We start from the raw sequence: 27218 nt of genomic DNA, 5'->3' as shown, positions 1-27218 counted from the left end.
CTTTCCTGATGCATTATGTATACAATGTTAGGAAGAGTATACTGGTTAAAGGCAGAACTGTTTCCTCATTGAAAGTCATATCAACCTTTAATAAGTGGTTACCAGAAACACGATGCATAAACAATGAATTGATTGACATCTTTTCTAAGAGGAGGGGATAGTTTTCAGGTGGGTGGACACGGTGAGAGCAACACCTATAAAATATAAAAATAGACTTGTTGTTTAAAAAATGCTGTTGTTGTATTGAATAGCACTATGTTCCATGGCATGCCTAATCCTGCAACACACAAGGTGAGGTCAAGAGAACATTTTGTGCAAAAATTGCAAATATTGGTTATCATAAAAAAGGCAGTAAAAAGTGAAACAACTCTGACACTGTAGATCACCACACACTCTTTACTGTACATGTGTATTATTATTCATACCTGTATGTTTTTAAAGATGATAATATAATAATAAAATTGTCACTGTGGGTAGTCCTGTCATGGCGAAAAGGTCAGTCCTACCTCGCAGTCATTTTTTCTAGCATCAGGTTATGTCAAATTCAACTCTAACGTAATTTTTTTAGGAGGCTGGGTTGACTCTGAGCTCAGTGTGATTCGGGCCAATGCTGGCTCACATGGTGACCGCAGCTTGAAACCTCTTCTTGCCAAAATGGACCAGGTGTTCAACCACTGGTCCTAATATTTAACTCTTATTACAACTCCACAAAACTGAGATTAACTACAGCTGTGTCCCCCTGTAAATGTAATCAGCTGTTTGTGATAATTTGTTGGGTCCAAAACACAAATAGGGGAAGATAAGGGACGGGAGGGATGGTGGTGAGTGTGTCCTCTTCGGCATCAGATACAGCAGCCAGGTGATACACACTGTGTGCAAAACCCCTGCTGCTGCAGCACAGTGGAGGCCCATGTTTATTGATGTGTCTGGCTGCCCCTAAGTTCACAATATGGCTTAGAGAAACAAACACCAATGTACAGAAAGCTCTCAGAGCAAAGAACAGATGAACAAACAAGCAAACAGATTACGGACTGTTGGGTTTACCCTCTCAGAGATGTTTTCCTACCAGCTAGGCACATACTGTATGTATATACAACACAGTCTGTTTACCTGCAGTTCGTCACTATGGGTAACCATAGTAACTAGTCATTTATTAGTAATGAATATACTTTATATATCTTTCCTTATATCTGGGGCTGTAGCACCCACTGTGGACACTGAGCTTTTGTCCTCTGCAGCAACATTGGGGGGTAGTTCATTATTTAATTGGATGATTCCAATTTAATAAATACATTTGACTCATTTTAAGCCAATAAATAAATAAATAAATAAATACACAGATGAAGGATCCACTGCTTTCCCACCAGACTTCTATTCCTGGCAGTGCAGAGATGGTTTGAAAGGGCATTTAGACCTTTATGAAGGTAGAACTTATTTACAGAAAATATAAGCTCAGATAGCCTAAATACATACATATGAAAAATACAAACTAATACTATTACAAACTATTAAACGTGTCGCAGGTTGTTCTCTACAGGCTGTCTGAATGCAGTGTACCACTTATGTTTGTTCACCTTATCCACAGTCTTTTTTTCTCATATTGCACAGTTGGAGAGAAGTCGCAGATCAACAGAGACAGCGAGAATAAGACAGGGTTGTGTTTTCAAATAATTTCATTTCATTGAGAAAGTTGCATTGAGCATAGGCTACGTGAGGACTGCTCTTTGGAAGATGTGTGTTGAACTTGGCGCGTCTGTCCCTGCGCACTGGAGGCTCTCCCCTCACCACTCCTCTGTGTCTCTGTGCTCAGCAGCAGCGCTCACACCTGAAGTGACAGAAGAGGGGGGGAGGAGGGGGGGTGACGCTCAGAGAAGCTCAGAGAAGCTGTGATGAAGGCAGCGCACGGTGCTGCTCAGCCTGCTTTCACTGTAAAGCGATTGCGGGGCACATTTGGGGAAAAAGTCAGAAGGAAAATATTCATAGGGCGTGCGTGTGACAGGCTGTGGACGTTTCCTTTTACACCAGTCGGGCAGGGAATTGAACCTCTCCATCGGGAGCTGCGTTATTAGAACAAAAATCACTGGCGAGTGGCATTTTCTAACATTGCACGCCTCGTCCGTCGCCTGCGGATCGCCACAGCACCATGCGAGCAGGAGAGACGCGCCCTAGTGTGCCATGCTGAACGACTCTCCGACGCTCCTGCTGGCTCTCACCGCGGTGGCCGGACTTCTCCAGCGATGCCAAGGCTGGAGCGACGAAGACCTCCTCCTGCCGCCCATCAACTCCTCCAACAGGTTCCTGGCCAATCTGGAGGTGGACGTGCGCTTCTCCAAGAGGTCTGTGGAGGAGAGCGAAGCCTCGCCCGACGCCTCCTCGCTGCAGACCCTGTCCCAGTGCAACGTGAGCGTCCAGAGACTCCTGCCCACCTCGCTGGTGGCCCGCTGGGACAGCACCTTCGGCTTCCAATGTGATGTGCTCATCTACACCACCAACAACCACGGAAGGGCTTTTTTCTCCGCGTCGATCAACAGGGCGATCTCGCCTGTCGTCATCGAGCACCTCGGGGTCGCCGGGGGTCAGCAGGAGTTGCGGCTGTGCGTGGGCTGCGGGATGTCCAGGTACCGGAGGTTTGGTCAGGGCAGGTCGAGGGGCCAGCAGACCGGGGATCAGGTCACTTTCTGCTGCGTGGATTTCAGCCTCGACGAGCTAAAGGGCGACAAAAGTTGGAGGCTGAACAGAAAGCCCATCGAGTCGACACTTGTGGCTTGTTTCATGACTTTGGTCATCATTGTGTGGAGTGTTGCTGCTCTCATATGGCCAGTCCCGATCATTGCAGGGTTTCTGCCGAATGGGATGGAGCAGAGGAGACCGAGATAATTGAAATTATCTTTATTATAATTAGCCTGTGCTGCCTATACTATAACTGTAGCCATCCAACTGTTTACCTGAATGAATGGTCGAGGAGCTTTGGAGACATTCTTGATCAAATGCTTTAGTTTTTGGGTGTTCTTTAACCCTTATTAGAGCTCCTCCTCATTAGGACAACCAAGGTAATGTATGATGGATTATACTATCCAATAGTAATCTATACACCAATGTGTTTTGTATTCCCTTGTAGGACTTCCCATAGATTATGTCAGCACAAACCGTGCAAACTTTTTCTCTTTAAACAGTGTTTGTATAGTTTTTAATCTTTCAAGTTGTTGCCTTATCCCATGTTTAGGACTTTTGCACTGAAAACTGAACTTTAAAGTGTGCCGTCGCATATGTAACCTAGTCATGTTCAAAGTAAATGTATTAGCATCCCCCCATACGTTCTGAAAAAAGATGTTGTTTCTGATTGACATAGAGAGGGTTTCAATAATTATATTGTTATAGATTTATAATGTCAAGTTCAATATGCGTGCTTATTTGTATTCATGTTCCAATGGTTTCAATGAAAAATAAAATTGATTATAGGCTATATCTCAGATTCTCTCTGACCTGCTCTCTAGCCTAAATCAATTTATCAAGTTATTTCAAGTGAACACAGCATGTGATCCAAATTTCACAGAAACAGACTTTAAGCTAACACTGTCAAAGATTTTGGAAAATATACACTCAGTTGCCAGTTTATTAGGTACACAAATCTAAATGCAGTCTGACACAACAGTCCTGCAATAAAATCTACCTCTATAATTGGTCATAATGTTCCGTTTTTATTGAAAATGTTTTAGAGAGGTGTTGTGTGATCATTTTGGAGGATGTAGTTTGTGGTGCTGTTGAGCTGTAGCTACTGTTGTTGTTGTTTCTGGTATGTAGCCTCATTTAAATAAATTGACAAAATAATAGAAACACCTGTCAGTATTCAATTCAATAGGACCACAAGCTGAACCCTTCAAAATGATCAAGTTCATCGTATGGTAACATGGATGAGGTGCAGCTGCCTAAACAAAGGAGCTATTGACACTGATATTTTATTATCTGAAATGTTTAAAGGTCCCATGGCATGAAAATTTCACTTTATGAGGTTTTTTAACATTAATATGCGTTCCCCCAGCCTGCCTATGGTCCCCCAGTGGCTAGAAATGGCGATAGGTGTAAACCGAGCCCTGGGTATCCTGCTCTGCCTTTGAGAAAATGAAAGCTCAGATGGGCCGATCTGGAATCTTGCTCCTTATGAGTTCACAAGGAGCAAGATTACCTCCCCTTTCTCTGTTTTGCCCACCCAGAGAATTTGGCCCACCCATGAGAGAGAGACATCATGGCTTTCAAACAAGCAAAGTGGCAGTTGGTCAAAGCCACACCCCCACCCTCTACCTTGCCCTCCCCCCCCCTGGCTGTAATTCTGCACCAAGGCTGAATTTCGGGAAAGAGACTTCAGATACAGTATTAGGGGACCACTAAGGTCTATATAAAAGCATCCAAAGAGCACCATGTCATGGGACCTTTAAAAAAGCTCTGGCAATATTACTTAATAGAACTTTAATTACACATTTAGCTAAATTTTGGGTGGTTTTTTTTTGTGTTAACTGTAGATGTGGAATCATAACCAGTAATTCAATATCAAACCTTTTGACAATGGCTCCTTTCAGAGTGTTAGATTATTAGCAGCATTTAAATTGTTTAGCTGGTTCAGGTAATGTAGTACTGTTTTGTATTTTAATCTACAGCTCATCATTCTGCAAAATGTGTACAATCTGCATAAGTAAAATATGTCAGGGTTAGGTCATCTCTCTGCCCTCCCCCCAAAACCAGTCATGGTCTGTGTAGATAAGGATTTGGAGACTTACCCTTTATCTATTACAAATGGTTGTTTTGGTGTATATGTTGACATTTTCAGACACAACAGAGTTGCTTTGCCCCCCAGAACTACAGTTCCACCACATATAACCTGGCCTTTTCTAATTTTTTAAAAGGAGTTTAAATGTGGTAATTTAACTCTTTCTGTGCATGTTATGCTGCCCAGTCAAAAGAGACTTCATAAGCCTGATCTAGCAACAAAACAGTTTGTATCCAGCTGAGCTGAAAAATGTAATCAAAATCTAGTTATTATTATTATCTAATACAACAGCCCTGAATAAAGCCTCCCTTCATTTGGGTTGTAGGCTAAGTGGCGCGGACAAAATAACAGAAACACGTCTCAGTATAGTTCAACAGCAGCACAAGTTAAAACCTCCAAAAGGATGACACAGTTGAAACAACATCTCTCTAAAACAGTTTCACAGTATAGGCTAACCGTCAATGATTTATTGCTGGACTGTTGTATTCTGCATTATTTTTAGCAGGATATTAGCCTGTAATAATCTGACTCTGAAATGGAGTGTATCATCTCGATAAAGAAACATTACAAAAACATGTCTTTAATATTTGTACGGGAATCTATTCAGCTATGAGTTCATGTTGACTTTGACTGGTACTGTATACCACTGGGCTATATAGGCTATAATAAAGTATAATATAATAGTAGTAGGCTATATATTTGTTTGGTCTTTCAAACTTTAATTGTATTTTTAATTGTAAATAATTATTTGTCGACATTAATTTGCAGAAATAACTTAACTCTAGAGATTTTTTTTTAATCATGGATGTTACAGCCAGTTTTATAATACATCCATAGTTACAACGCATTCCCGAGCTTTACCTGCCAAAATGGCCGATCCTCGGCCACGCCTTCACATTACCTGTGCCTGGCTGTACGCACGCACAAAAAGAGGAAGTGGGGAGATGTGTCTCATCAACAACTACGAGCTGAACTTCACGTCAACGAGAGAAAAATGTGGCGCATGAAGGTCGCAGCTCTGGACGAGAAGCAATGAAATATGCGCAGATCTCCACTGATTTCCCTGCGGATCAAGTAGAAGTTGACTGTAGCACAGCATGTCCTCATCAAGAGTCACGCTTCATCTTTTACTTCTTACATTCGTCCCCTTCACTGTCACACTATCAGGTAAGTTACAGCTTCATTATTAACCATGATGACGGACGGCATTATTACTAAGTATTTCAAGGCTGTTGGATGTTGAGAGTTGTTGGGACCTGAATGGCTTTAATGAGTGCATTGATTAGTTGGGTCAGAGTAAATAAAGTTAGGCAGGAGGATTAGGACGAGGACAAAATAATAATAAAAAGGCTCTGTGGTCAGTGTGGAGCTTTTGTTGTTGACTGAACTGTTGTTTATATATATATATATATATATATATATATATAAAGATAATTAATACAGTGTAAAGCAGGATATATGAAACAACAGAGGGTTGATTCAAGCTGCACATCAGTGGCTGTTGTGTGTGAACATGGCTCTGTTTGTACAGGCCTGGTTAGTCACAGAGAGGGAGTGAAGCTAAGTTGTAGGCCTCATCTGTCAACACAGTTGGTCAGTGGGACTTTGTTAACGATAAAAGAAGTAACTTACTTAGCAAGACTTCTTTATATTCTGATTTTCAGTGACCTGTAAGCGGTGATTATATTGTTATTTAGCACTGGACATCTGGTGTTTTTAATCACTATTTCTCTCTGTTTTGGTTTTCAAGCCCACAACTCTAATGTTTTCGTTCTCAGTCAGCTGTACACGACCTCCGGAAACAGCAGACAGACACAGTTTGAGACTAGCTGGTAAACATAGTGGAGCATTTAGCAGCTAAAGAGCCAGATATTTCCCTCAGGAGCTGGTAGAGACCAAAAACAGAGCTAAAAGAGAGTGAATATTAGATTCATCATGTGGCCATGAACTCGACTCCAAATGGATAGTTATGTTGCTTTCTGTCTGCTGGACGTATAATCGGGCAACTTTTTGCTAACATATTTGCCATATCAACTTTATAAGGTGATCATGTCAGTGTTTACAGCGTGTTCTGCTGTCGCCAAGTGGACAAGAAATCAAAAATTGCTTTAAAGTATCAAGTCAAATAAGTATTAGTTACCAACTACAGTTCAACCCACGAAACTGTTCAGTCTGTTAGTGCCAAATTATTTATTTCATAATGTTATGAAATGAAATAAGAAAGCTAATTGTATAATATTTTTAAAGCTGCAAATGTATCACGTTTGAAAAGTAAAATAGATAGAAATCTGTCTATCAAATATTCAATTTATTAATCTGTAAATGAAAGCAGTTTTGGGGCACAGGAGCAGCATGGAGTTCAGTGTTGGTGGAGGTTTTGCTGTTCAGAAAATAGTTAAGAGGATGAATGATGTCTCCTTTACATGTTGCAGCAGGCATGCAGTTACTAAATATAAGCAATCCTTATTTCCTAATTCTTTATTTCCAGTTTTCTTATCATGTTACAACTAGGGTGCAGTTTCATTAGTCAGGACTGTAACAGAAATGTCCCTGTTTTTTGAGACCGCTATTATAGCGGTCTCAAAATGAGTAATAAAACAGAGAGTGGACCGCATGGCGTTTTATCTGCACACTCAGGTCTGAGGTTAGGGGAACTCTGAGATGGCCTAATCGCTGGGTCATGAATGACAGCAGTGGCTCATTATTGGGAAACACTTCCTTCAATGATCAAGGAATCCCGTTCTGCTCTATCAGTCAAATCAAAATAAAATTTCCTGTTCAACATTGGTGTGATTTGAAATGCACGTGCCCACCCATTTATGTTCTTTAGTGTGAGAAAAGACGGTAAGCAGAAGAAATGCTAATATCTTATTGTACTGTGTTCTGTAGGGTCGTGTAAAGTGGATCCGAGCAAAATGGAGGGCCTTTCTCTTCACATCAAGAAGTTGAGGCCTGCCTCTGAGTGCAAGATGAAAATAAACTCTGTGCCGAAGGAGAAGATCACAGTCACATCAAGCAGTGAGCTGACTTTTCAGGACTGCCTTCCTGAAGACGTACAAGTCACCGCCACGAAAGTCATAGGTAAATCCAGATTTGATCGTTAAGTGCAAATAAGCCTTGAATCATTTGTATAACTCTCCATAATGGATTTATATATCCCATCCTAACAGTCAACATTGCTTTACGGAAACGGTGTCCCTCTTAATCTGGATAACTCAGTGTTAACAGTTCTCATAGATACTATTTCTTGCAAAAATGCTTTTTTTTTTTTTTTATTTTGGTGAGCTTACCCTTTCATGGCTGTAGCTCCGGAAGGCTAATTTCCCTTTTGATTCAAACTACCTGTACTTTTATGTCAGAGTGTAGTCAACTCAAAGACTGCCAGAAGACTCCGACTCCTCTGTCGGTGCCTGTTTTGCCGACCTGCCTCCCCGCCCCTCTGAGCAATGTGACCTGGACTCTCCGTCCTCCTCAGTCTGGTTCTGTGGAGCTGACCTCTCCCACTGGGCCCCTCAAGCAATCCCTACCTGGGCAGCAATGCAACGACAGCATCATTATCAAAGTGGTCGGAGACGATGGCTCTACTATCGGACACTTCTGCCATCAAGGAGCCATACAGAATGTCCAAATCCACACCAAGGTGTCTGTCACTGTGTCTGGCATGGGGGGTAAAGCACTAAAGGCGCCTTTCAAGCATGTGCTGAATGTTGTTTTAAAAGAGGAGATATCGGGTAAGAAGCAGCGTTAACTTTAGCTTTAAATATTTGAAATGCATGTATTTCAGTGATATTTAATATTCCTTTCTTTCTAATCATATTCAGAAAGATATATATTCACTGTATCTCCAATGAGAGACACTCCTGTCCTTTTGGCAACTCCTGGTTGGCCAATAGGAATGAAGGCTTACTCTACCGTCTCCTGGATCGTTTCTGTTCCCCCGAAGATGGAGGCTCAACTGATGTTTGTCAACCTCAGCCAGCCAAAGTGCAGCAACCGCCACACCGACATCAGGGTGCACAGAGTCGGCTGCCCAGAGGAGGACTACAGCCGCAGGGAGGACGAGGAGGCCAAGAGTGAGATCACCGTCTCCGATACCTTCTACCTCAACATGTCCAACTGTATGCCTGAACGAGGAGACTTCAGGGTCCTCACCAAGATCACCCTGCAGGAGAGCAAGAGTAAGAGTTCATGTTCCTCAGGATTAGTTGTAACAACTTAATTAGTCCTCAAATTAAAATTAATAATGTGTAATTGTCCAATACTCTGGTTGATGACCAGGAACACTTCAAAGTAATAGCATTCCCATCAGCCTTAGCTGAACTTTGTGTTCAGTGTCAATAAGCAAATATTAGCATTAGCACTAAACTAAGATTAAAGTAGCATTTGCAGCCTTATTTGCTAGCATGGCTTTAGAGTGTTCTTGTTCAATGACTGACATATGCCCAAATACAGTCTCGCATTGCCAGACCTTCCCCCACAGCGTGGCGGAGGAGGGTCTGGGGAGTCCACACAGCATTCCGGGATGGGAGAGAAACATGCTCTGGTTTATTGGCATTTCTTTAAACCAATCACAGTCGTCATGGGTCGTGCTAAGCGCCGTACGGAGCAAAATAGCCTCAGGGAGGAACTTGTTTTGGTGGAACATGTGTACGCTTAAAAGTTGTTTTAGTCGTGCAACAGAAAACTCTGATCGAACAGATATTCTAGCTAGCTGTCTGGATTTACCTTGCAGAGATCCGAGGAGCAGTTCACCATAGTCCTCATAAATCCATGCCAACACAAAGGAAGCCCAGGGCAATGGATATCTGGCCTAATTGTGTGAAATCTGGGGGAATTTCTGTCGGCAACGGAGCAATCCCGGAAGTGGAATGTTGTGGATATAGACTATCCCAAATATAACCAAGAAACAGAGCTATTACCCCCCCCTTTTTTTTTTTTGTGTGAATCATAAGAAGTTAATCAATATTTGTTAATCTTCAGGTTTCAGAAGCTTTTATTTTTGTATTTTAGAGACCATATCAAATTTTCATTACAATTGATTATACACTTAATTTAATGTAGCATACAGCAGGAAGTATTAATGAAGAATTGTATTTGTTTTCTTTCATTTAGACTTTCTACAGACTACAATCCTGAGTGTGGTGTCTGCTCTGTTGGTCATTTTTGCCGTTGTGCTGGTAGTGGTCTGTGTGGTGATTAGGTGAGTGCAACTGCTTCATGTTTTATTCTTCAATGTTATAATGTCTGGTATTTTTTAAATTGCTTACTTTAGGTAATATAGTAAAGAAGTGTCTTACTAAACCTCAAACTGCTCTTCATTTAAAATGTTCTTAGTTAACAGGTCAACTGATAGTTTGATGCTGTATATAACTCTAAAGCTCTCATCGTCTTGTCTCTCCTGCCAAACAGGAAGAAGAAGAAGAAACTGAATCCTGAAGTGTCCATCTACAATCCAAACGGCATCAGCTTCCTGCCACCACACAACGGCTTCCCCAAAACACGTGAGGATAACGAGTCCCATGTGTACGCCTCCATTGAGGACACGCTGGTCTACACAGACCTGCTGAGACAGGGGGCAGAGATAGGGGTCTACGGAGAGTTTGACACATACCGGCCCTTCACAGGGCAAACAGACTCAAATAATCCATTGGTCTCTGAAGACGCTGGTGCAGACAACATGCCAGTCGGGGCTTACCAGCAGTTTCAGGCTCCTCCGCTTCCCATCAGGCCCAAGAGCCACGTCCAACCCCTGGTGGACAATGAGATTTACCAGACTGATGACCAAAGTGAAGAGGAACACTCTCCGGATCTGGGGCCCCGGCTGGAGCCAGAGGGAGGGAACTGAGGAGAAGATTGGATTCAGCTTTGTGCTTTTCTCTTGACCTACTTGAACTTTGAGATATTCATTCCCTGGCATCTTTGTGATTACCAGCCTTGCAAGAAGCCTTTGTTTTTTCTCTTGAGTGTGGTTTTGCACCCAAGCCAGGCGCACAAAATAACCCTGTTGAAACCTGCCTGTAGCTGTTACCTTGTTTTATCTCAGATAAAGGCAGTACATAATCATCCTCTTTATACCAGGCTTGCAATTATAAAGAGATCCTGCAATGCTTTTAGGCAATGAAAAACATTTTTGTGCTTTTGTATTTTTGGACCCATACTTTTGTGATACTCAAGACTGGTCTGCTGCTGGTTAAGTGATCTGTTTTTCTGGTCATACAAGGACTTTTTTTTGTTTGTTTTCTATTTGTGTTTAATAATGAATGAAAATCACTAGTCAGAGGCCATATTTCCCTATTTGTTTTAAGGACCAGTCCTTATACACTTGATTGCAGTCTGTGAGCAAAAAGTTGCTCACCACCAAACAGTATCTTTGTCAGTATCTGTGTTGGTTGACTGAATTTAATATATTAATTATTAAGATATTAATAATGGGTAGTTTTTAAAAGAGAGACTTGAATGTAATTTAACATAAGATGAGTGTGATGAGTGTTCATGAGTTGTAAAGACAGACTCAGTTGTTTGATATGGGTCAATAAACCAATCTAAAAGGTCATGGTACAGACCAAGTCCTAACTAAGATGCAGTCAAGTACAGTTTTTTTGTTTTCTAAAATTCAACAGGTTATTCATTAACTGGGATAGAAAGCAATAACACAGCATATTAAAATCTTTATTCAGTGTTTTGATTTTGACATTAGGCTGACCTACATGAACATGCCAGAATATTAACTTGAATATTAAAATATGATTCCAGTTTTACAGTGAAACTGGTGAAAAAGATAGAATAAATTGTGTTGTATGTAAAGCCTCCTGCAGTCCAGAAAGTGAACAGCAGGAGGGAAACACATTTTAGAGTTGCCATAAATTTGTTCTCACTTCAGAGGAAATAAAGTGTCCGCTGTAAAACAATGCAAAAACTCTCTGAATATGAAGTTATTTTGGTTAAAAGCCATGTAAAATATAACCATAAACACTTTACAGTCTGATTGACTAAAGGGACATTCTCTCTACTAACATGCTGCTGCCGACATCAGTGGACGTCCAATGGAGACATCCACACATGTTGATCTGATGTAACCCTTCTTTGGGTGAGTAAACAAGTAAGAGTGCCAATACAGAAACTAGGTTTGCATGATGGAAAAAATTGTAGGTAGGGGTGGAGACACATTAAGAAACCTTTGGAAATTTGAAAAGGTTTCATGGTTTTTATGGGAGGGAACGTTGACATTTTCCATTGAAAATAATCCCTGCACACTTTTCCACCTGCACATCCTCCTCTCTGCTTATAATATATATCTTTCTGACTTTGAACATAGATTATTGAAAGTGGTGACAATGTCATCCTCATTGTACTCGTTATCTTAGTCCTGGCCGTCTTGTTGAAGTTCACCATTTCTTTTGTCCAGTGTTTTTGAGTCTTATTTTGAAAGGAAAACTTTGGCTGGGTGTGACCCTTTTAACCCATTTGGCCCTGTTGGAAAAAAGACCGCAACCTAAAACCAAGAGTTTGTTTTGTTATTATTACTTTTGGTTGAAACCTTCCTTTTTCATGTTGGTACATAAACATTTTTTAAGCAAGCATGTCTTCCTTCTGATAAGCAAATATTCCCTTTTATATCTACTGAATTTGTGAGCAAGAAGACAATGAGAAGGCTACAACAGAGAGGACACGTGTTGATTAACATTTTATAACGTAATATAAGCAGCATAACTTCAGAATAAAGAAAGTGCCTCATTAAAGGCACTCATGATGATTGCTCTTCAGTAAAAACGTGTTCTTGCATTGATTAGCAGATGACATAAAATACATGTAACAAATACAAGCCATCCAGTGGTGTTTACCTTGATGAATAACTAAAATGCTGAAGTGTTTGAGAACACAAGTTTATTGAATGTATGCAAAATGTGTAGCTTATACAATGACATACTGTATCCCAGACCACTGTTTGAGGTCAGTGCACATCTGAATGGCTTGGTCAAGAAAAGTGTGCTTAACAAAAAATGATGTACCTATGTTTCAATGCGTTGCATATCTGATACTCTACATGATTCATTCTTTTCTGCAAGCAGCATTTGATGTTTACATGCATGTTTTTCTGCCCAGATTGATGTTAATGTCAGACAGCAGCTCTCAGACGATATTGAACTCACACACAGAAGCCTTTTGAGCTCGGCAGCTCTCATCAAACCACTTCCCGTTGGCTGTGGTGGAGAGGATGCCACAGTTCTGGCTGCGCCCTCCGTCTGGCTGCAGGGTGATCTCTGTCTCCCAGTTCTTGAAGCGCACGCTGGAGCCTGATTGGTCCACCCACTGGCCTTCGGTCACCATGTCATTGATGCCCAGCCAGATGTGCTCCTCGGGGCTGATGCTCTGACGTACGTAGCTGTAGAGCTGGTCGTTCTCATCTCCTGTCAGAGGAGTGCTCAGACTGCCTCCCTTGGCGATGCAGTCATCACTGGCGGCGTGGAAGGTCTTCTTCACTGGGTCAGCCAGGAAACACTTGCCGAGGATCTTAGTGCCTCGCAGACAAACTTAGGTGGAAATTAGGAGAAGGTCAGTGTGGGTCAGGTGTTATTTTTGTCTATTTTTGGCTCTCCATCACTGGAAAGCTGTTCAATTCTGTTCTATGTTACACACAGCATGTTGGTACTTTAATGGATTATTGAGCTGTTGGACAGCATTCTATTGTGATCCATAAACTGAGCAACACATTCTTTAAAAAAAAATTATTTGTGTGGTATTTATGACACTTTTTGCAGTACAAACCTGTGTGTAAAGCTTGCTGCTCTTTCAGCACATTCAGCTCTTGAAAAATGTCAGTAATCTGTTTCTTCAGCTCCTCAATCGCAGCACTGTTTGCAGAGTCTGTTGAAAACAATGTTCAAAAAATGAAGAATTTATTCCAAAGCACAATGTATTCAGTCAGTATTATTGATGAACTCCCATACAGTAGTTCAGTGGTGTTATTCTCAACACAAATTTAACAACAAGACATTTCCAATGTCAAGTTACAGTAGCCTACCTTTCTTGCCATTTCTTTTCGGTGAGGAGGTCTGCTGTAACGTGCGGCGTGCCAGCAGGAGAAGGCAAAACATCAAAAAAACTCCTCGAGTATCCATGATACTTGGAGAAATACTTTAAATCCACCGCAAAGAAACTGTTTTGGTGCAACAGCACAAAAGAAGCTCCTCACAGCACTGAGTGACTGTTTTGTTTTACACGCCCAGGGTGGCGGCACAGAGTTGAATGAGGAAATCTTATGTGAGAGAGAACAAATGTTTTACAGATGTTTAACAGAGGTTTGTGGGACAAGCGTGACTTGAGTTCCATATGTTTTTAGGTTACTTATAAATTACAGCAGGGCCATGTGTGTGTGTGTGCGTGTGTGTGTGCGTGTGTGTGTGTGTGTGTCACATTTATTACATAAACTGAATTTTAATTATTTAATCTTTACGTCTGTGCTATCAAGAGCAACAAACATTAGGCTACAAACAGGTTTGCCTTTTCATAGTGGCTTGCTCATTGAATTATGGATGAAGGATCTGTTGTGTTTCTGTTTGCTGAGGGCTCCAACAGGCCAGAGGTTGGATGTATTCTTTTATTTATTTTTTATCCACAGCACTGCATCTGGATCTCCTCAGTGAGCTGGACGAGGTGCAGCTGACACGTGGCAGAGACTTATATAATGAAGAAAGAGTGTTATGAATTTAACATTTGTTAATATTCATCAATCTCTTTTCTGTAAGAGGCTGTTCTTCACCAGAGTTTCAGTGACCTCAGGCAGCAACAAGAAAGCTGAATGTCCACGCCTCTAAATGATGAATGGTCTTACATTTCACTCTCTGAATACACACACACGCACACACACCTCACAGCCAAATAACACATTAAAGTGATGCAATGAAAACTCTATTTCCAAACATGAGCAAATAAACCTGCAAATAACTATAAAAACTGGAGAATAATACACATTTCACCTTATAATATTCAAAGACAAACAGCTGATTATAAAGACCACCTCCATTTTTGTCATCAATATTTACAGTATTGATACATCTGAATTTAAACCTTGGGAGAAAGCTTTGTTGCTTGCTTTTTTTAAACATTTATATTGTTTGGTTGTAGAAAATGAAATATTATTATTAGGGATTATTATTATATGTTTCATTATTTCATTGTTTTACTTATCTATAAAATGGGGCTTAAAGTCACTTCTTGTATTCACTCATTTTGCATTTATATTACTTGATGTTTTGTATGAAATTAATAAAATACATTCAACAGAGGTTGTGATTTTTTTCGATATATTTGAAACAAAATATTTACAAAACAAATTAACAATGAAGCAGGTTCTAAAAGTAGTCCAGCAGTTTGACATTCATTGAAAATAAGTTATTTATAATGTACAAAAGTTCAGGCAAAGACCAAAAGGCATGTGTGTACATATACAAAAATACATACAGAGTAACAGGCTGCCCTGTGCGCAGCAGGCACGTCGACGCTCGCGATTCAAAGTTCCAGTCAGCGTCACAAAAGTACAGACAGTGCATGGGTCATAATTAAGTATTCAATCAAATGCATAGTTAGTAAATTGGTTCATTTCAACTCGACCATCAACACTTTATCTTCCACAGAATAATAATGATGTATGTATGCAGTGTGCTGCTGAGATGAAAGCAGATAACACACTTTGCTGCTACATGGAAGGCTGTGTTGAATTATATGATGGTTTTACAATATGTTTATGCACACAGGTTTAAGGTAACTAACTATATTATTTATTTTCATTACATTATGTCCTATGTGTCTGTATCCCATCCCTTTCTGCTTCTCTGATGTGCCTCATGTGCTGCTGTGATACATATTGATGTCTCTGTGTACGCTTTACAGTTTTGATGCTTGAAAAGCTCTTTTTATAATCCTCTATTACTGCAACTTTAACATGCTTTGTGAATTTGTTCATTGCTCAGTGAATAGTTAAGCACTTCAGATAAATACAAAGCCCTTTGCATTGTAGCTCAGCTATTACTTCTAACCAACAAGCAGAGCTCAGTTTCCAAACAGTTCAGCTTCTACGCTGGTAGTCTTATATCATTTATCATACTTAAGATACTTTTTCACAGTGCAGGGAAATTAAAAAACACTGAAAAGAAGTCGAAATTCACAGGAACACAGGGTTTGCAAAATCACAATGCTCAACACAAAATAAATACAATTAAATGAAGAAACGAACACAGAAAAAGATACATCTTGAGGTAAAAACATGCAGGAATAAATTAATTGTGCTTCATGTCTGCAAATAATACAATGAGTCCTCTTCATCTTGTTGCCATGGTAAACCATCTGAAGCCTCTGCAGAGTGTTGGGCACCGTCCCTCTGGTCTACGTTGGGCAAAGCACTGTAATAACAGTAGAGATGAATATGAGCAGAGTTGAGTGTGCAGGGATGAAGCCTCAGCATGAAGATCAGTACAAATTGCAAAGTAGGAGATAAAGAAAGGAAAAACAAATGGGGAAAAAAAATATCTAAATTTTGGCACAACAGTTAGTGCTGATGACGATAAAGTAGGGTGAGTCAGTGAGGATAAATACTTTCACTCTTAGCAGTGCTAGATGACTAATGATCATAAAACTGTGTTTAATGTTAACTGCAGGGTAAATAGTGCTTTAACATGTATGGCAGTGAGTCACTGTCAGTGAGAGGGATCAACCATGCTGCAGACAGTTACCGTGTGGGAGAGGGGGTGTAAAGTGAAAAGGAAAACATCAGGGTCAGACTGCACTACAGTTCAGTGGTAGAGAGGGGGCGCTCTCCCAGTTTGAATGGCCACAACCACAACAGTGCACATCACATGTGAAACAAACCTCTCTTTCCATCGCTCACACCAGAGCTAGTGAGCGCAAGGCAGCAACAAGTTAGATCATAAGAAGTAGAGAAAGAAGACGTGAAAGAATGAAAACAGAACATGTGTGAAAGGACACCAACGAGATCAAAGATAGAGCGCCAATGTTTTAGCAGGAGGCACTGCTATAATACAGACCATGCAATGCAGTGCCGAATTGTAATAACTGTTCTGAGAGCTCTTCTTGTTCATTCTTGATGCATTTAAAATACCTGCTCTCAACTGCAATACCAAGCAACGGCAATGTAACTTCACCAAATGTGACTTGATTGTTGATATCAAGAATGTTTCGAGATGTTTTTATTTTTTTATTTTTTAGAATGAACTGAAACTCTTGACTGAGATGTAGGAAACAAAATCTAAACAACTACATAATGTGATAAGATGGCCAACAGTAATGTGAAGCATAAATGAGTTAGAGTAAATGTAAAACCGCGGCTGTGGTTCTTTAACTTTACATCACCTGCGGCAGTCACAATTGATCAATCATTGATCCTTTGGTTTCTGTGAAACATAATTTACAGTGCAGACACACTACCAACATATCACACCAGCAACTTCTAGTGTGTTAACAAAAAAGACAAAGAAAAAAAAGAAAAAAAGAGAAAAGCTCACCTTTGAGAATATAGTCTGTTAAGAGACTGGGCACCTTTTCACTGTCGTCTCTCATAGCTTGTAGGACTGCAAGGCAGCAGAAACAGAGGAGTGAATGGATCAATCACAGCCACTAAAATTCAAGTGCTGCTGGTGCAGATGAAGAAACATACTCTTAGTCAGGATCTGGAGGTCCTCAAGCGACGGAGGGTGTCCCTTTTTCTCATAGGGGATGACTGTGGTTAAATACTGACATGAAGACAGGGAGAGAGAAAGATAGCTGAGATAAAAAGTTCTGTGGGATGATATTCCTGTAAAGGTGTGTATTTCCAGTGCAGAAAACAAGAAGATAAGGTTCAGCAGCGGAGAGAGAAATACAAAGTAAACCTGTCTTTCACTGCACCCGCTTCCAAAGGTTTGCCGGAAGCTGTTATGAATGACAGAGGAGATTCCCTCCATGCTGAAGCGCTGAGGAGGAAGGAAGTAAAGTGGAGAAGCATAAGACGAGAGGGGTGACCAAAGGTGGGAAAATATTCCAGGGAAATACAGTTTGTTGGAAAGCAAATACAGCAAGAAATGCAAACAAACAGCGGAAAAGAAAAATCTTAAAGGTCCCATGACATGGTGCTCTTTGGATGCTTTTTTATAGACCTTAGTGGTCACCTAATACTGTATCTGAAGTCTATTTCCCGAAATTCAGCCTTGGTGCAGAATTACAGCCACTAGAGCCAGTCCCACAATGAGCTTTCCTTAGGATGTGCCATTTCTGTGTCTGTAGCTATTGAGGAGGAGTGAGGGGGGGGGCAAGGTGGAGGGTGGGGGTGTGGCCTTGACCAACTGCTACTTTGCTTGTTTGAAAGCCATCATGTCTCTCTCTCTCATGGGTGGGTTAAATTCTCTGGGTGGGCAAAGCAGAGAAAGGGAATGTAACCTTGCTCCTTATGACCTCATAAGGAGCAAGATTCCAGATTGGCCCATCTGAGCTTTCATTTTCTCAAAGGAAGAGCAGGATACCCAGGGCTCGGTTTACACCTATTGCCATTTCTAGCCACTGGGGGACCATAGGCAGGCTGGGGGAACGCATATTAATGTTAAAAAACCTCATAAAGTGAAATTTTCATGCCATGGGACCTTTAAGATGTTAAAAAAAAAAGAAAAGTGAAACAATAAAGCACTCACTGATCCGAGCGTCTTCTCCGCGTGGCCCTGCGACGTCCCGGCTCCACCTTTAAGCTTCTTCTTCTTCTTCAGCAGCTCTCGGTGCTCCTTCTGTCGGTTCTGTACATCAATGAGCGCTGAGATGAAGCTGTTCTTCACCTCTTTCTCAAAGTCCAGCTCATCCCTGAGAGCCAGCTGCTGCACCAGCTCCTCTGAGAACCTCCTGATGATCGTCTCCGTCTCCTCCAGACGTTCATTCAGCTCGGCAACACTCAGGGTCCTCACCCCTGGACCACACACACACACACACACACACACACACACACACACACACACACACACACACACACACACAGCTGTTACTGATGTTATTGATCCTTAATTCATCAGTTATTACACATGGACCGATCAAGGGTTGCAGGGTAACTTATGACACCATACTATCATGAGTCCATTGCCCATTGATGTGATTTGAGATGTATTTATGTCAACAAATCCCATTAAAAGACCAAAGCCAGCGATGTGTTATTAGTCCTTCTCTCAATAATTTCCCTTCCTTGTCTGCTGCTCTCAGTCCATTCATTCCTACTGAAAACATAAACCGTCAAACACGGATCATGAATATTTAGTTTCATTAAAAAAAAAAACAGCTGGGCACTGTAGTTTTTATTAAACGTTATTTAAACAGAAGTAAATAGCGTATTTGTTGTGGACTATTTTTAGCCGTGGATTTATACACAAATGGTGCTCAAGTTAGTATTTATGTCAGCAGGATGGTATGTGTTTGTGTGGGATTGAGTCAAGACAATCTACAGTGGCCAGGCTCATTGTAATAAATGAACCTGTTCCCTGGTGCAATGGTGTGGCTCATTGTAACAATAAGAGCTATATTGTAGTAAATCACTGGGATTGGTTGCCAATAATAAAACTATAGAGTACCACTAGGGTTATGCTTTAAATTTAATGAACTTGTACTGAAGCTCACACTGGTTTGCACCTCACTTTTTATGCATTCTCAAAGTTACAAGACACATATAAGAGAATGCATCATGATATTGATACTGTACCACTGACAAATCCCAAGCAAAGAATCTTAAGAGAATGTATCGTAATTGCAAAAAGACTGCAATATACTGCTTATTTGTCCCACCCCAAATCCTTATTAGTGGACACTCACTCGACTCATAGCTGGGGCTCCGGGTGGACCGCTGGACGTCCAGGGAGAGCATCGAGAGGTCCGACTGAGAGGGATTGTGCCCTGCCTCCATGTCGGGGGAGTCCTGCATCATCTCCTCTATCTCCTCGATAACCTGTGCAGAGCACCAACACACACATCAGAGAGGCAGCACTCGAAATAACCCAGCACACATCAGTTATGTTGTGTGAAACACATAGTGATTTCAGCCCATGTTAAGCTGCTGCCCTGCATTCATAGACTTGACACTGTTTGGCTGCATCTGGGATTAACCACACCTGAGGTTGATGTTGACATGTCACTTACCTGCTCTGCTGTGAAAAGGGGCTCCTCTGCGAGGCAGGAGACGATGATGGAGTGCATGTCCAGCTGCTCCCTCAGCTCCTCATCGTCCGACAGCTCTGCCGTGACATCAGTCTTTCTCTAGCCAGGAACAGAGCAGGGGGAGGGAATTTAATCAAAGCTAAACCCTGGCACAATAAATATTTGAGATTTGCGAGATGAACGGAAAAGAGATTTGGGGAAGGAGGGGGGGGCGGGATTGAAGGGAAAGTGGGACAGAGAAGGGATGGGAGGGGTAGAGTCACGCACAGGCTTCTCCTCCAGGTTGAATGTGGGGATGTGGAGGGAGCACGTTCGAGACTGTTTCCAATCCACCGGCATCACACTGCCATAGTTACTGGTCAAAACCTTCCAGATTCTGTGGAGGACCAAACAACATTTCAGTCCAAAATATAAATGATCGTGGCATGATTTAAGTTTTGTTTACTCTTCATATTACTCAGCCTGTAAAGCAGTCTGGAGAGAGTCCAAGAAAAGAACCCAGAGACTTCAGAAACTAAAGGCATGCAGAGTTTGAGAGACATGGACATTTATCAGGCAGAGGAAGTCTAACAAAAGGTGCTATTTAATTGCATTATGGATTTATATCCATAATGCAATTATATTTTTTTTTTAATTTATTTTGACACATACTAGTCAGGATATCTTATTCAATAGCAACACTTAATATTCAGACCTGACATGACTGGGATCAACCCCCTAGAGTACGAGGGCACCTTTGAGCATCCTTTTCTTACAGCACTTTTCACTGGTTTAATAACAAAAATTTATGGAAAACAAACCTACATTCTAGCCAGGGCACTGGTAGTGACTGTATATACAAAGACACCAAAAAAATAGTTTCAGACATCACATCCACAAATGTCACAATCAGATTAAACTGTTTTGATGCAGAGGTTGAGTGTAATCCTCAACAGAATTTATCAAGTTGAAAATGCCATAGATGATGACATTTGAAGGAATCACAGAAGCCCAGAAGTGCAGCATGATGCCTCCTGATGGAAAACTGAACTTATATTTAGTGCCAGTTTTTTTCACACTGTTTATTACTAAAATGCATTAAATGTCTTTGGAATGGCAATGAGCTGATATGAAGGTTTATAAAAAAAAAAAAAAAAAAAATATATATATATATATATATATATATATATATATATATCATTACATTTTAATTTCCCACCACTTTCTTGATGACTGAAATGATTAATAGATTATAAAAAATAGTTGCAGATTAATTTCTTGTGATCAACTAATCGATTAATCTAGAGCTGCAAAGTCGATTAGTTGTCAACTTTTAAATTAATCGGCAACTATTTTTATAATCGATTAGTCGGTTTGAGTAATTTTTTTAAGACAAAAGTAAAAATTCTTTGATTGCAGCTTGTTAAATGTGAATATTTTCTAGTTTCTTCTCTCCTCTGTGACAGTAAACAGATCAATCGATTATGACAACAATTGTTTGTTGCAGCCCTAGATTAATCAACTTTAGCTCTAAATAATCATCATATAGGGTATTTTTGCAATACCAAGAGCCTATTCATAAAGATTTATGATACAATAAAACAAACACAAATACAGCCTACAATAAAAGTGATCATAGAAATCACAAGTGCAATCAAATAAGTAGCCTATCGGCTGCAAAAACAAAAACATAACTTTTCAGTCCACTCATATCGACCAATATCTGTTTTTAAAAGCCATTTAGGGGCAGATACCGATACTATGCCGATATAGTGCGCCTGTGTGTGTACATTTCCAGTCTTTTATTTTAGTGGCAAAGCAGATCTATGTTCTGAGTTTTGATGGCTTGACAAAAGATGGTGGCAGTGTCACTGTATAGCCCCATCACATCCTCAACATATACAACAATGATTTAACCATTTCGAAGAATCATTCCTGAATTAAATGTCCCATTTAAGATTACATTTGTAGGATTTTTTTTTTTAATTTTGTTAGTTAAATGTCATCTATAGGCTATATTATTAAAAACAACTAGCCTGCCTGCGGACAGGCCGGAAACAAAAACACTCACTCGTCTTTCTCCAGCAGCGAGTCCTCGTTTATCACATTCACAGGAGCGATGCTCTCCGTCTTGGCGTTGAAATTTCGGAAGCACACGGATAACTTCTCGTCAAAATCGTTCACCAGGTCCTCCGTGGACCTGAAAGCGCCGGTTCCCCCCAGGGAGGAGCTGCTGTCTCGCAGCTCCGGGATATCCTCATCATCATCGTCCAGGAGAAGCTGCGGTGCTGCTTCCCCCGCGGCGGAGGCTACAGCACGGCCCTTCTGCGGCAGCAGCCTCTGGCCTGAAACCATGCTCAAATCACCCAAGATCGGCCAGTCGTCGTCGAAATGTGCGATGGGTGCAGCCATAGCCCGGACTAGCCTAATAGCCCTGGGTTAATGGTGGATGTGTCGTGGGACTGGCAGGCCTCAGCATCCTCTCTGAATGCCCGCTCACTTCCCACAGCGAGCGAGGCTGACCCGGACAGTAGCCTAGGCTATGGCTGCACCGCAGCGGGCCGACTAGTGGCTACAAGTAACCAAACCAGAGCACCATGATAGCATGGTGACAGCTATATTCAGACCTAATGAGCGTTTGGATATCAAGATACGTTTTCAAAAGCACATAAAAACATACTACATTTAAACATTATTCCTTTCATCACTTGGTCCCATTATATTTAATACTTTTCTGATTGTTTTTTCTTGTTTCATGCAACAACAAAAAAACGAGCCAGCTAAAAACGCAAAATAAGTAGGCCTATGTGTGGTGTCGCCGGCCTGCAACCCATGTGTAGGCTGCATAACTGATGAATGAAGGATAATAAAAAAACATCAACAGCTTTGTTTTGTGTGTGTGTGTGTGTGTGTGTGCGTGTGCGTGTGTGAGACACAAACAAACCGAGTGATAACAGCGACCTCCTGCGGATGAAACAGGAAGTACCCAGCCATTACGTCATTCTAAAATATCAGCTGCACGCTCTGCGTTGCTAATAACAACGGACTCTAAACAAACTGGGAAAAAAAACTCGGGTCACCCTGTGAAGAGGCGCCTGTTAATACTCGAGCTAGTTTGGGATATTTATTCTTAGGAGTTTACTTGCAGTGCCTATCCTGACTCAGGTAAAATGAGCTCACCTTTGTCGATGCTGAAGAAAACGAGGCGCGCTCCACTGCAGGGCCCTCTGGATGACCAACGGTAGGTTATGGTTGTTATATTCACTGGGAACCATCCAAGTGCTATAGCTCATACAGGAAACATTCTATACATTCAACATGTCTTTGACCTGCAGGGGCAGACAAAGCGTGCCTTTCAGGAGGAATCTGTTCAAAGGTAGGTTTCTAGTCCACTCTTATACTAAACATAAAGCATATACTGCACTGACAAGTCACTGGAACTGCACTCATCACCAGTGGAGGAAGCTGATCCTTTACTTAAAGTTAAAGCACTAATAGCACTCACTGTGAAAAATTAAGTAAATTACAAGTATGTAATTCTAATAAAATAAAAATAAGGAAATATAAATAAGGAAACCGATGTAAGGTATCAAAAGTAAATTTGTGATACAGTATATCATCACATTATTATTCATGCATTTTACTGTTGTTGTTGGTTGAGGTGGAGCCATTTTTTACAATTTTATATGAACTGCAACTTATGATTATTTTAATTATATATATATATATATATATATATATATATATATATATATATATATATATATATATATATATAATGACAAGAAAAAAGCTCTTATTGCTGGATTGAATAAGGTCTTCATATGTTTTGTTTGTACCATGTTACATTCCACTACTGGTTATCACACTACTCTGACAAACTGACTTTCACATTTTGGGATATTTTTCTGCCAGAATTTCAGGCTACATTGGATGATGATGATAATGATAATGATGATGATGATGAATCCTCTGATCTAAATCCTCCCCTGACATTTCACACTCCAGCTAATGATGCCATCACTTCAAAGTCAAAAGCCCCTTTGAAGAAAGGTATGAGGAAATACAAAGTTTTTGTAAATTCCAAAGCCAAGTATATCTTCTTTTTATTTATTGGTACACAAACTGAATCTTTTAGCTTACTATATCATATATATACATATACATATACATAAATATATGTATATATATATATATATATATATATATATATATATATATATATATATATATATATATACATATATATATTTAAGAGGGGAATGTATGCTTTCACGTACTTTAAGACCCTGATATTTAGGTGCTCCACCAAGTGACTTTGAGCTAATGTCTGCCATGATGCAGCGATTGAGCCTGCTGGAGAAAACAGTGAAGAGCCAAGCGCAGGAGATCAAGCGCAAGGTGAAAATACAGCAAAATACAAAACAAACTTCTTTCAAACATGTCAAACTCACTTTAAATGTCTTCTTAAAGGATACAAGGATTTCTGTCTTGGAGAAAAAACTTCTGAATACATCAGGTAACATCTACAGATATTTGTTTTGGATTTAGATTTCATTTCTAAATAAAATGATTTTTGACTACATGTGGGCTGTGTGTGGATTTAGAGAGTGCCCATGATCTGAGTGGCAGAGACGGCCTTAAAAGAAGGTGCCAACAACTGCAGAATCAAGTGCGTGAAATGGATGTAAGTTGACTTAATAAAACATTTGATTAACATGTGATTACACCATACTGAATTCTACTGATCGCTACCTTGCAGAGCTTTCTGAATGACTATGGTTTGATCTGGGTGGGAGACGGGGAGAGCAGTGACTCTGCTGAAAGGGAGCAGCCACGTAACTTAGAGAGAGGCCTCTGGCAGCCAGGTAGTTTCCATCTGCCGTCATTTTTACAGGCTTCTGAAACATTTACCTTTACAAAGAGCAATAATATCACCATCTACCTAAAATGATACTTAACATGTTGGGTATCTTTATTTTGCAAGATGGCTCTGTGATCAGGAGCTTCCACATGAACTTTGACCTGGTGCTGCAGAAGATCAAGGAGCTGAACATCCTGGCAGGGGAGGGAGAGTGTTTTGTGCAGTCGACAGCCACTAGGGGACAGTTGTCAAAAAAGGATCCTATTCAACTGAGTCTCTATAGCAACGGCATTGTCATGTTTGACGGTCCTTTCCGCTCTTATCAGGAGCCCAGTACCCAGGTTAGCTTACTAACTAAAGTTGCACAGGAATGAATGTTATACTTGAACCATGAATTCTTTGGTGGCTCAAATCCTCTTTCTTTGGTCTTTGCAGCGGTGCATGCAAGATCTGATGGACGGGTATTTTCCATCTGAGCTTCAAGAAAGATTTCCAGATGGTGTGCCTTTTGAGGTGTGTGTCTATTTGTCTGTGAGCAAATGTATGTATGTGCAACTTTGCTAATTCATAGAATTTTTTTTGTGCAGGTTCATGACAGACGAGATGAGGACTTCATCGTACCGTGGAATAATTTTCCTGGCAAAGGACAGGCTGTTCGTGGGAAGAAAGATGAATCATTAAATGCCGTCAGCTCTCCATTACCTGGTCTGTTCTGCAAAACGTCACACCGATACAACCAGAAGTCGGACCTGAGGTGGAACTCCTCAGTCTTCATTGTTATTCTTGTGTTTTCTTTTGGTCATAGGCAAGAAGATGAGCATGGATCGGTTCCTAAGCAGGTTACCAAAGGTGGTGGTGAAGGCTGGTCGTGTGATTGATATCAGGGACTCAGTGAGGGCTGCCCTGCTGGTGAGCAGCAAGCAGAGAGGATCCACCTCATTCCAAGAATACCTACTTACCATAAGCATTTGTACCCACAGGTCTCGTGTGTTTAGCAGATGATCACTATAGTGCACTATCTCGTCTGTGCTTGTGCTGAATCTACACTTACCACTTACTTAAGTATGCTTATTATTAACTAACAAGTACTTTCACTAGGATTCATCTGATGCCCAGAGAAGCAACTCAGTGATCCTCATAGACACGCCAGCACTGCAAGTGATAAAAAAGAGGTATTACATTTTTTTGTCATCCATTATGCAATGCATTTTTTTTTTTTTTTTTTTTTTATACATACCATCAATTGTGATACACAATTTGTTGCCTAAACTGACGGAGGATACTTTAAAGATACAAAATAGGTCAGGATGAATTTTGCGTAAACTATCAAATGATGCACAGATCTAGAATATTTCCATTTGATCTAAAGGTAGGGCCATCATGCCAAAATATTGAATCTTGGGTTTTCACTCAGTGTAAGATACAAGACATTCAGTATATTTGGTGCTGTCAAACAGTGTTCAAATTACCATCCATCATGTAGAAATTACAAGGAAAACAGGGTTTATGGGGTTAAAGGAATTACTAAATCCAAGAACACACTACATGATGTAAAGGCTGATTAAATACTCATTTGGCCGCAGCGGCTGATTGTCAAGATTGTGGAGATTACTGTATGCACTGGTCAGAAAAAATAGGGCAGGTCACCATGGACAGTCAGCACTCGTTAGCTTGTGATAGGGATCTGGGATCTCCTAAAGGAGCAGTTATTATATTATGTTCTGAATGTTCGGCCTTTCCCACTGCAGCTGGGTTACACTCTATGTAATGAATATTATATTGGTTTACTGTCACTAGACTGCAGACGACCAGCCCTGACAGGCCTTCGTCTGCCCGTGATGTCATCACACTCAAGATGAAGTCAGAAGATGGGAATCATACTTACATTCTGAAAATGTGCTCCTCAGAAACAATCGGCCACCTGCGGCAACATCTGGACAAACACAGGTGAGACAACGTCCTCCTGCACTGACTAAGTATCTTTCGGTTAGCTTCGGTCTTTACAATACGTGACAATGCTTGCTTGCATTTCTTGCATTACAGAGGGGGTGGTCTCCCTGGTTACGACATCATCAGTGCTTACCCACGGTGCTGCTACGATGACGACCGCCAGACGCTCCAGTCATGTGGACTAACGACTAATGCTACTCTGCTGCTGCGAAAGAGGAAACAATAAAATGAACTTTTTATAAAAAAATGTTAGGCATCAGCCTTCTTCACCGCACACATTTTGATTCGTCATAGTAGGAAAAGCACAGCGGTTACTAATAACCGGCATGCACAATACCAGGACCCTGACCCCTGCATGGGATGATTTTTATGTTATGTAACATGAGGGCAGGGATTGCTGTGCCTCTAAAAAAAAAACGGAGTTGGTTGTCCACCGTGACTGAATGAATGTTAACTGATAGCGGAAACGCTACATTTTATAACAAGGGG

General features: G+C 40.8%; 5 protein-coding genes across 7 annotated transcripts; 3 read left to right on the top strand and 2 right to left on the bottom strand.

The window, feature by feature from the left end:
* The first annotated feature begins 1804 nt into the window (after window positions 1-1804).
* tmem158 (transmembrane protein 158) lies at window positions 1805-3401 on the top strand. Its single transcript, XM_028581763.1, has one exon. It carries the CDS (start codon window positions 2176-2178, stop codon window positions 2875-2877), a length of 702 nt encoding a protein of 233 aa, XP_028437564.1. The 5' UTR covers window positions 1805-2175; the 3' UTR covers window positions 2878-3401.
* Window positions 3402-5642: 2241 nt separating this feature from the next.
* On the top strand, window positions 5643-11672 carry cdcp1a (CUB domain containing protein 1a). The gene is made up of 6 exons (XM_028581762.1): window positions 5643-5929; window positions 7652-7843; window positions 8122-8493; window positions 8584-8940; window positions 9875-9962; window positions 10172-11672. The coding sequence occupies exons 1-6, from the start codon at window positions 5860-5862 to the stop codon at window positions 10605-10607; spliced, it is 1515 nt and encodes a 504-aa protein (XP_028437563.1). The 5' UTR covers window positions 5643-5859; the 3' UTR covers window positions 10608-11672.
* clec3ba (C-type lectin domain family 3, member Ba) lies at window positions 11449-13969 on the bottom strand. The gene is made up of 3 exons (XM_028581764.1): window positions 13785-13969; window positions 13529-13627; window positions 11449-13293 (listed from the first exon to the last, which is right to left on the bottom strand). The coding sequence occupies exons 1-3, from the start codon at window positions 13879-13881 to the stop codon at window positions 12893-12895; spliced, it is 597 nt and encodes a 198-aa protein (XP_028437565.1). The 5' UTR covers window positions 13882-13969; the 3' UTR covers window positions 11449-12892.
* A 1144-nt stretch (window positions 13970-15113) lies between these two features.
* On the bottom strand, window positions 15114-22752 carry fez2a (fasciculation and elongation protein zeta 2a). 2 transcript variants are annotated; one of them, XM_028580828.1, is made up of 9 exons: window positions 21987-22752; window positions 20204-20312; window positions 19919-20035; window positions 19595-19727; window positions 18439-18704; window positions 17647-17727; window positions 17433-17508; window positions 17281-17346; window positions 15114-16161 (listed from the first exon to the last, which is right to left on the bottom strand). In XM_028580828.1, exons 1-9 carry the CDS (start codon window positions 22325-22327, stop codon window positions 16145-16147), a joined length of 1206 nt encoding a protein of 401 aa, XP_028436629.1. In that variant the 5' UTR covers window positions 22328-22752; the 3' UTR covers window positions 15114-16144. The 2 variants fall into 2 exon arrangements, with proteins under 2 accessions (XP_028436629.1, XP_028436630.1); XM_028580829.1 differs by lacking the exon at window positions 17647-17727.
* Window positions 22753-22969: 217 nt separating this feature from the next.
* Window positions 22970-27063, top strand: ubxn11 (UBX domain protein 11). 2 transcript variants are annotated; one of them, XM_028581434.1, is made up of 14 exons: window positions 22970-23156; window positions 23251-23291; window positions 23831-23968; window positions 24216-24316; window positions 24389-24434; window positions 24523-24587; window positions 24678-24783; window positions 24903-25120; window positions 25215-25292; window positions 25367-25484; window positions 25585-25688; window positions 25878-25951; window positions 26577-26726; window positions 26823-27063. In XM_028581434.1, the coding sequence occupies exons 1-14, from the start codon at window positions 23086-23088 to the stop codon at window positions 26953-26955; spliced, it is 1443 nt and encodes a 480-aa protein (XP_028437235.1). In that variant the 5' UTR covers window positions 22970-23085; the 3' UTR covers window positions 26956-27063. The 2 variants fall into 2 exon arrangements, with proteins under 2 accessions (XP_028437235.1, XP_028437234.1); XM_028581433.1 differs by having other exon boundaries at window positions 24523-24602.
* Window positions 27064-27218: the final 155 nt, after the last annotated feature.

The sequence above is a fragment of the Perca flavescens genome, chromosome 6, assembly GCF_004354835.1.
Source record: "Perca flavescens isolate YP-PL-M2 chromosome 6, PFLA_1.0, whole genome shotgun sequence".
In the NCBI taxonomy this organism is placed as follows: Eukaryota; Metazoa; Chordata; class Actinopteri; order Perciformes; family Percidae; genus Perca; species Perca flavescens.
Note: the sequence above shows the minus strand (reverse complement) of the source record. Positions and strands in the feature narration are given on the sequence as shown.